The following is a 10,054-nucleotide window of genomic DNA, read 5'->3' as shown; positions in this document are numbered from 1 at the left end:
ATTTTCAAATATAAATTAAAATATCAGAATAAAAAAAAAAGAAAATAAAACAGACTGCTTTTTATTTCCGCTTATGAAACAGACGATGGAAACAAAAATAGTTGACACAAAATACTTTAATTGCCAATCTTAAGTGTGTCATTCATAGCAATAGCCCTTTGAAATCTGTAAAATTGTGTTTTGCTCTATTTATTTATTTTTTTAATTTTTTTTTTTTTTTTTTGAAAACCCTGATTATGTGCTGGGGTTTATTTACTAAACAGTTAGTTGATGACATTTAAATATCAAAATAACAAAGATATGGAAAAAAAAATCACTAGACTATGCTGGATATTCCCCCACCCCCTCCCCCCCTATATTTTTCTTTTGTAGCCAACATTTTGCTTCTCGGTTGTCAAGCCACCTCAATTCACTGTTTAGTAAATAAGCCCCCTGATGAGACTATAAGTATATACAAGTTTCGATACGCATTCTTGTTACTTCATACCTGAGCTTCACTCCTTGAGAGGTTTAGTTCCAATTAAACAGTTTAATTCCATAACTATAACAAGTATCCCTACTGGACTGACATAACAAGACAGTTTATTTTAAATAAAAATATTCCCCTCCGCCCCCAATATTTAAAAAGTTTAGTTTTCCAAATTTCCAGTCTATGAGCCTAAACTCCCGTATTGTATCATCTAAAAATACATGTAAATCTAACAAAAATATTCATCTACCACTAGTCTTGAACAATCAACCATAGACGGAGGCTGTTAAGTCACAAATAGAGGAAGTGGTTATGGTGAATGAGTTGAAATAACATTAAGTATGCGATGTCCAATAAATAAAGGCTTGAATGCCCCCTGAGGATTAATTATCAGAGGTTGCTATAGACTTCCCGCAGCTGATGTGTGTCCTGAATATGTCATTGTACTAGCTGTAGAGTCCTGGGGCTCATGGCTTATTTCAGCTCGATTTTTTAATGATGTTGTACTATCCTTTACGAGCGATTCTTCGTTTAAATTAGGAGTAAATGAGTGATCCGTTACATCTGTTATGTCTTGAGCTGATGTAAACCCTTGAAAATCTTCAGAGGTCTCCTTAACATCTTTGGTTGTCCAGACTGGTGGATCTTCAAGGGATTCAGATGTGTCCATAAGCGGAGTGGCGAAACCTGTTTGTAGGATATGTGCAGGCAAAGTGCTGCTGGTTGCAGGATCGTTTGAATCTGGATTTAAGGCCTCTATCCCTGATGGAGAACTGTAACTTGGAAAGGTTGATGGACTTTCCTCAGTGGCGTGGTCCTCTGTTACAAGTAGCGTGATTACAGTTTTTGCAAACACACTGTTTCTTGTTGCTCTTTCGGACGTTGGTGTTTGAGTCCCAGTGTGAATGTCCATTGGGTTTGCTGAAGGAGTTGCAGGGCTTGTTTTAAGTGTGTCCTGAAAAAGAGGTGATGCTTTCACTGACACTAAATTGGCCCGTACACTCACACTCGAATTGCTGCTAGTAGGTGTCTCATTAGACACAGGTATTGTGCCATTGCTTATAAAAGTCGAGACCTCTACTTCGTGGCTGCCACTAGTCTGGTCACCACTGGTCCTTACAGGCTTCCATATCAAACTGTAATAAATAGCTAAAATTATAGCAGCCAGAGACACAGATAGTACATAGGCAAATACCGTTGCTAGTCTCACCCATTTTTTATTGGTTTTGGCTGTCATTTTTGCTTTCTTGTCCCCAGTGTATGTAGCAGGCTTTCCCCTCTCTACATTGGCAACAAAATCTTTGTCCTTCATAACGCCTCTGTTTTTACCTCTGTGCTCCACTGTGCTGTCGGTCTTGAATTCGCTGTCGCAGAATATCTAAGCTGCAGTGGACTAGGAAAGGTGACGATGTATTTAATCCTGTTTCTGTTTCTTTTTAGGGCATTGCTGGATTCTGAAGTATACAATGTCACAGTGTGTCAGCCTTGCTGTTTTGGGCTTCTCTGCATCACAGCACACCTCGTCACGTAATTCCCTTTAGCGTCTGATTTTGTTAGTGTCCGATGATATGGTCCATGCTAAATCTCTCAGTACACGGATATTTGCCTGTATTCTTACAAAGGAATTGATCCATTCTAACCTTCACAATACTGCTTCCTGAACGTCTGTACTGAATGAAGCAGCTTCCTTCAGCAATGCACACAAGAGGAAAACAGGCAAGGAGGGGAGTACGGAGCTTCTTAAAAGGGCAATATATTGATGCTGAGATGATGTAGCAAATGGTTGTTATGGCAACGGCCATAAGCCAAGCCCCTTCAGGAGCAACAAAATTAGCATCGCTACCAGCAAAAACTAAGTTTTGCAAAAGTTTATTTTTTATTTTTTTTAATATTAAACGGTTTTATCTTTTGTAGGCCCTCTACATAATAAACAAGCTGAATAAAATTACAATTGAAATTGTCAGTGATTTATAATGCAACTATTCTGCCAATATTTAGAGATGTGATTTATCCCTTTAAGATTTGAAGCCCTGATGTTAAAATTGTATCAATTATTTAGTGTACTATTAAAAGGTTTTACAACACACGCAATGCATTTGGCAATGTTTAACAACAATATCATGTCAAGATAAATGAGAGAACCCTAACGGGGATCAAGTCTCATTAGATTACCATATATGTAAAGCACTTCTTTGAGGCAAAAACGAATTTTATTTATTAGATTAAAACAAAAGTAACACAATAAGACAAAACACGAAAACAAACGTGCCCTGTATCAGACCAAATGTATTCAACCGATCCTACAAACATATAATATGTGTAACCTATACCCCCATTTAAACCTTATGTAGTCTGAATGACTTAGAAGAATCACTAATTTTCTAACATATTGCATCTAATCTGAAACAAATTGCCACTTAGAAACTTTGTAAAATCTAGTAAGACCTGATCCCTTAAAGGGTTCTCCTCTCATCTGTTCAAACCCATTTAATTAAGGTTACCCTGGTTTAGACTACCGTTTAACCCACTCTTTGGCTTCAGCAGACTATGTATGTCCGATTGCCTTACATTTGTCAATACCAAAATAAATATTTCCTTTGACACAATTTTATGCAAAGATAAAATGTACTTATTCACATCCCCCAATTGAATTTTTTTTTTTAGAAAAAGTAAACAATAAATAAATAAATGGGACTGCCAGCTAGTATTTGTTCATTGCAAATATTCAGGCATTGTGTGACACTTTCCAGTTTAGTAATTTCCCTTGTGACAATCAATATAAATATAAAAAACTGTATTTGTTGGAAAAATATAATATAAATATAAAAATAACAGTGATGATGCTCCGAGTATTCAGTTACACCAGACATAGCTCCTGAGTCCCAGTTAAAACTAAACTGTATGCTTACAGGTGTATCTATTGTCAGCTGTGTTACCATAGTCCAAAACAATGTATTACTTGTGGCATATTCCTCCACTGAACTGGAGAGGTAGTACCAATCATATAAAGTCTTGAGACATCTCCCCCTTTCTGCTCCTTCCATTGTATATCAACAGTTAACCAATAAGCAAAGTATCCTGATGGAAAATCAGGAAAGTGGAAACAAGGGCACAGCAGAAAACTTCTTGTAGCTTGTGCATGGGTTCAACGTGCAAATGTCGAAGCATCTACAAAACAAGATTCAGACTCCATGGTACCGTAGCAGGACAAACTATCAGGAGAATATGGGCTAGAGTCTGTACAAAGGCACATATGATGGGCCCAGGGTCTCTGAAAAAAGGAATCAAATTGCAAAGATCTGATCCGCTAAAATACTGACAGATAAGCCCTTATCAAGGCCAGCCTGAAAAACATCCATGACTCTGGAAACCCAGAAGAATTTCCACCTTTAGTCATGGGAAAAACACATGTACTCTCGCTATACCCTGTGGTTGATACAGTGTAAGACACACTGTTCAAAACAAGACATACTAGTGTCATGCAAACAGTAACATCAGGTCCTGATATCTGCATGGCAACTTTCCTGTTGTCTTCTCCCACAATTTCAATTTCTCAAGAATGACACTGAATTATATAAACAGGGCAGCGTCTATGTACTAAAACCACTACGTTAACACAGCTGACTTGTTTCAACACAAATAAGGACATCACTAAAGTGTGAATTGTTGGGAATTCATAGTAGAATTTCAACTTTAAAGCCAACACACTCAAACTGGAAGCATTCCTACCAGGTTGGGTGCTTTAGCCTTTAATTTAAAAATCACTTTGAATTCCTAACAATTGTTTAGTGAATAACCATTAAAAAAAAAGCACACTCGGGGGGGCGGAGCTAGCAGCGCAACGAAGCGGTCGCACTTCTGTGAGCTCCGACTCAAACTTACTCTAAAGAACCCTTTTCATGGTGGAACCCGACCCAAAAGTACGCACACATCTACCTGTACCTCACCGCACACCATGGGCCGAAAAAATAAGAAGGCAAAAGCAGAAAAGGGCACCCACGGCAGAGATATCGGAGATATGCTGCGGAACACACAACAGGCCGCATGGTCCAAGATGGCGCTGGCGGACGACCTATCCTCTTGTTCCTCGGAGGAGCTCGCCACAGACCTCTTGGAGGGAGCGTCCTTTAGACCTATGCCGGATCATAAAACGGCGCCTAAAACAATCGGGGAACCGGTCACAGCAGACCAACTCAAGAGAATGCTAGCAGAGCTACGTAAGGACCTGGCGGCAGACATGGCCTACTATAGAGAGGCCATAGAAGGAGCCCAGTCCAAAATCACTCGACTAGAGACACGCTCGAGTACCCAGGACTCTAGATTAGCCAAAGTGGAACAACAAATGGCAGACCTGACTAAACAGCAGAATGCCACCACAGACCGGCTAGACGCTCTAGAGGATCAGCGGAGGAGGTATGACTTAAAAATCTGTGGGATACCGGACTCGGTTGGCCTCTCTGAATTACCTCACTATATCAGGCGGCTCCTGGGGAGCCTGCTCCCACTGAAGCAAGTGAAATCCCTGAGACTTGATGGGATGTTTCGACTACCAAGGCCGGCTCGAGCTCCAACCGCAGCACCTGCAGACCTTATCCTGCGCTTCCAGTCCCTAGCGGACAAAGCTGCTCTTCAAGCTGCACTAAGAGGCAAGACACCTATGCTGTTCGAAGGCGCAACTCTTACAATCTTCCCAGATATTACCTGCCGGAAACACTGCAGCCACTCCTACAACACCTCCGTGCCAAAGAGACGCCCTACCGATGGGGAACGCCGCGACCGGTATTCTTCACCCATAACGGGATACCCCACCAAGTGCAGAGCTTCCAGGAACTGGAGTCGCATCTCATATCTGCGGGCATACTCCAAGCGGCACCAATGAGAAATACAGGACTGTCCCAGCTAAACCCCGCTAATGTACGGAAGTTCACCCCGAGGAAAACTCTGAGGGCATCACCGGCCAAACAGCCCACCTGATGCACTAAGAACAGCCCAACCCATGGGGACACTGTTTATTCCACCACGTACAATGAACATGTTTAGCAGAGTTTGAGACCGCTGATAGAAGGTCTATGATTTTAATTTTAAGTTACATTTCTTCATAGCTTGCCTTAGTTTATATATATTTTTTTTGCCTTTAATTATGTGTAATCCATGCCTTGTGACCAATATGTACTCCGCACCTCCCCTGGCTGTATTCACGAGATGGCTGTCGGAAGTAGCCGCACACATCAGGCCGACCACACAGACGAGCATAGCAAGCTCACATACACGTAGGACACCATAGCTACAGCCTCAGCTAGGTTTTAATAGACCGCGCAAAGTCACTCTGGAGTAACCTCTCCGCAAATCCCCCCCCCCAGTTTTATCTGCCGGCCCATAAGAAAACCCGCTATAGAGCACACACACACAGAGCTACCCGGCAAGGGGGCCCCCCTACGTGCCCAGCACTTACTTAGAACCATACCTGGATAACGCTCCCACGTAGGGCACAAGAGATGTTTACTGTTTATGTTATAATTGTGCAACCTAAACCATAAAAATGTGCAAAGTTTACCAATGCCCAATTCTGTTATGAAATGTTGACTCCTTCGCAGGTTAATGCTGTTGTGGCATGACTTGCTACTTTGTTTCCTATAAGCACGATAAAATAAAGAATAAAAAAAAAAAAAAAAAGCACACTCAACCACAACTAGAGGACTGAAACAATTGTATTGGAGGTACACATTAAACGGAAACATATCCATATTTCTGCATGCTGTGTATTCTGGTGTTTACCAGCAAGAAAGAAGTTACTAGCGTACTCAAAATAATGATGTTGCATTATAGTTACATAGCTGAAAAGAGACCATCAAGTTCAGCCATCCTCACATTTGCTTTTTTGCTGTTGATCCAAAAGAAGGCAACAAGCTAGGAAAAAAAATCCTTTTTGACCCCAGAATAGCAGTCAGATTTATCCTTGGATCAAGCAGTTATTACCCTACATTGAAAGATTATATCCTTGAATATTCTGTTTTTGCAAGTATGCATCTAGTAGCTGTTTGACAGCGGTCATTCATGTACTGTGTCTCTCACATTATCTACTCACAACTTGTTTAACACAGAATCTGGAACAAAAGATCTACAACTAAGCAGAGGAAGCACCTAGCCACCAAATATTTCTTACAGAGAATAGGAGCTATATTATATTCATTTGCAGAGCAGCACCAGGCATAGGATATTCTACCACCTTGGAGTGAGCAGGTGACTGTGAAATTATATATATATATATATGTAGTAGTGTAGATTGGTTTAGCCGTGTTAGTCCAGAAAACCAATATATATATATATATACACACAAATAGGAGTAAGGGGCACTCAAAAGGTCTCCAATTACTTCATAGTTATTTTATTTATGTGTCATGTCCAAATTCATCCAATCAACGTTTCGACCCAACAACAGGGTCTTTTTCAAGATCCAAAAAAAGACCCTGTTGTTGGGTCGAAACGTTGATTGGATGAATTTGGAAATGACACATAAATAAAAGAACTTTAAAGTAATTGGAGACCTTTTGAGTGCCCCTTGCTCCTATTTGTATATTTATACGCCAAGGGAGCACCAAGGCAAGATTTGATTTTGGTATATACTCAAGAGGGTGAGTGCCAAGATTTATTTTTGTTTGTGTGTATATATATATATATATATACACATATACATACATACACACACACACACACACACACACACACAGAAAAATAATTAACTCAAGTCTCTTCAATTTGCCACATGTTAGACTTCTACTGGTATTTCACTAGTTAGCCGTGGAACATTTTCAAGCATGCTTTGGTAAATAATTATCCATCATGCTTTTTATGATTGAATCTAAACAGCACGCAAAGTACTAATAGAAGTGTTTTTTTCCCAGGAATCATTCCATCTGCTGTGGATATAACCTTTTTTTCTATTCAATCATACTCATACTGCTGACATAAACAATATACCCAGGACACACTTGAAAATGAGAGAAATCTCAATGTATCCTGCCTGGTAAAATATTTTGTATATAAATAAATAAATAGATGATGTCCCTTCAACCGTGCTAAAAAAAACATTTCTCAGAAAGGGCACGGCTTACAATTTGCAGTTTTCATGTTTGCTAGTGACTGTCATACAAACAGAGACTCTGGGGACTACAGATTGAAATAGATTCAATAACTGAATGTATTTGATGTATGGTGTCAGCTTACAATGAATGATTATGTAAGATGCTGTTTCCTCAATGCATCTAATTGGACAAAAGTAATCAGTTTACCGGAGGGTGTGAGGGTGCATTGAGGAGTCTGTTTCATGGATGAAATAAAGGCAAGGTAAATAGCAATTAAGTCAATAATAAAAATGGAGGGGGCAGTAATCTACCTACATCTATATATCACTTTTTAATTAAGGGGCATAAATGATCAAGATGTACACTGTACTTCAAAGGCTACTAAAGGGCTAATCAAGCTGAACACGATAAATAACAAATGTCAGTTTACATTGAAGATTGTGTGTAAGGAAGTATACAGCTAAGTTCTGCTTTTCTGAACGTGAACTGTCCAAATAAGTCTGTCCACCTACGCACAATATCCTGAACAGTTTTCATTACGGCACTTCATATATCTCAGCCTCCTAGCTGGTGATATTGACAAAGTACATAATCTTGACTTAACGATTGCACCGTGTTCCCGAAATTTACAAAAGAGCATGTAGGTTTCAAGCACGTCAGAAATTAATGGACGACTTGCGCACATTCACATACATCTTGTAAAATTATTTTTTTCCTGTTGCGCTCAACAATAGCATATTTCTGTCCACCTCTATGATGGCTTAGTAGAGGTCCCTGCCATTATAATTTATCAAGGGATTGATGTTTCTGCAAATTCACTGGACAAGGACAAATGCATTGTACAATTTTTTTCTTTTTTTTTTTTTTTTCAACAGAAGATTGCGTAAGCGCAGCTTGAAAACTACCTCCTCGCCATTCATTTTAGCAGATGAATTAGAAACCGTAAAATGTACAGGAAGAGAAAGGGCAGTAAAAGCCGAGTTAATGCGGTAATCCTTTCAGCATTCAATTGTTAAAGTGCAAATAGATAATTGCTTTAAGCATCATAGGAGGTATTTAAACACTGCAGTAAGCTACATTAACTCATATATAAAAGGGAAATTATAACCTGAAAATAATAGTTTTCTTTTTCCAGGACTATAAGTTCCCTTCGATTACTGTGACCTATCGCCACCCCCTTTGATGTTTAAAAAGTAAAGATAAATATATTTTACTTACCCCATTTCCAGCACCAATTCAACGCCACAACGGTCTTAAAAGTTGTTGTTTTTTTATGCTTTCTGTATAATCAATCGTTATTTTGGTTTTAGAGATAACCGCCAAGCACAATTTTTATTCTGCAAAATTCTACAAAATGTCTGTTAAGTTACCTTAGGGTGATGAGCCATGCTCAAGATTTGGATCTGCTATCTTCCGTGGCTTTTTCACACTCCGTGCTTTCACGTGGTGGTGGTTTATGAGTGCTCTGTCTACAGCTGCCACAATGTGTATGGATACATTATCGAATGACGTAGCATCAACCACTTCATTAAGATGAATACGCTTCTAAGTTGCACTATTGTCAATTAAGTATGCACACACAGGCCATTTCAAGTGCATGCGTTCAGTCATTCAGCACTTTTTACACTAATCTAGAATCCAGGACAAGAATAAAAAGCATATATGAGAATTATAGACGCCAACATGTATAGAAATTAAATTTCATTAAATAAGATGTACAATGACTATAGAGATGCCTTTCATTGGACGTTTTTGTGCATGCACGCTCTGAACCGGCGAGAGGAGGTGGAGTGAAACAGAGGAAAGGAAAGAAGGCAAAGGGAGGGCGATGATCTTAAAAATATAAGGGAGGGGATTGGGAAGAGGGAGGTGATTTCTCAGTGTGAGTGGGTGGAGGGTGGGGAGAGAAGAGCACTGTACAATAAGTCATAAAGTTAAAGGGCTACTCCAAGCCAAATGACCACTTCAGCGATGCTTGGAGTAATCCTTTAACGTTTTGATCCAAAACAAATAAAGCACACCGTTGCTAGTAATGGTTCCATTTTGCTCCCCACCCCACATAAATCTGGTGTCACTAACCATGTATCAATGGAGAAATAAAGTAGTTCTTATAAATACGAATGATGTTATCAGAAAGTGATTCGTTTTGAAGCCACACACTTTCAAAGCTTTAATATTGAGAGAAATGTGTACACTTGCATGATGTGATCAAATTAGTTAAGAAACTAAACACACAGTCATATATTGTGTATATATTGCATATACACACACAACACATACACACACTCCAATATAGACATTCTGTTAGTCAAAAACCTGTAATATAGAACAGCAATTATGTTCACAAACACTCTTAAAACCAACCATGGTTTCTCCATAAGAGCTATCTTAAGCAACTACTTTGCAACAAAACACAAAATTCCTTTGAGAAAAAAAAAAAAAAAATTGAAAAAAATGCAATGTTTGTATCACTCTCCAACACATACATTCAACAGTCCAGATA

General features: G+C 39.2%; 1 protein-coding gene across 1 annotated transcript; it reads right to left on the bottom strand.

Annotated features, from left to right (window-relative positions):
- Window positions 1-355: 355 nt before the first annotated feature.
- On the bottom strand, window positions 356-2,237 carry INAFM2 (InaF motif containing 2). The gene has a single exon (XM_063440451.1). The coding sequence runs from the start codon at window positions 1,779-1,781 to the stop codon at window positions 870-872; it is 912 nt and encodes a 303-aa protein (XP_063296521.1). The 5' UTR covers window positions 1,782-2,237; the 3' UTR covers window positions 356-869.
- Between the last annotated feature and the right edge of the window lie 7,817 nt (window positions 2,238-10,054).

Source organism: Pelobates fuscus, chromosome 13 (assembly GCF_036172605.1).
Source record: "Pelobates fuscus isolate aPelFus1 chromosome 13, aPelFus1.pri, whole genome shotgun sequence".
Classification (NCBI taxonomy): Eukaryota; Metazoa; Chordata; class Amphibia; order Anura; family Pelobatidae; genus Pelobates; species Pelobates fuscus.
Note: the sequence above shows the minus strand (reverse complement) of the source record. Positions and strands in the feature narration are given on the sequence as shown.

Excerpts from the sequence above, each read along its gene's own strand:
- INAFM2 (XM_063440451.1), bottom strand. The coding sequence starts at position 1,781 with ATGAAGGACAAAGATTTTGTTGCCAATGTAGAGAGGGGAAAGCCTGCT.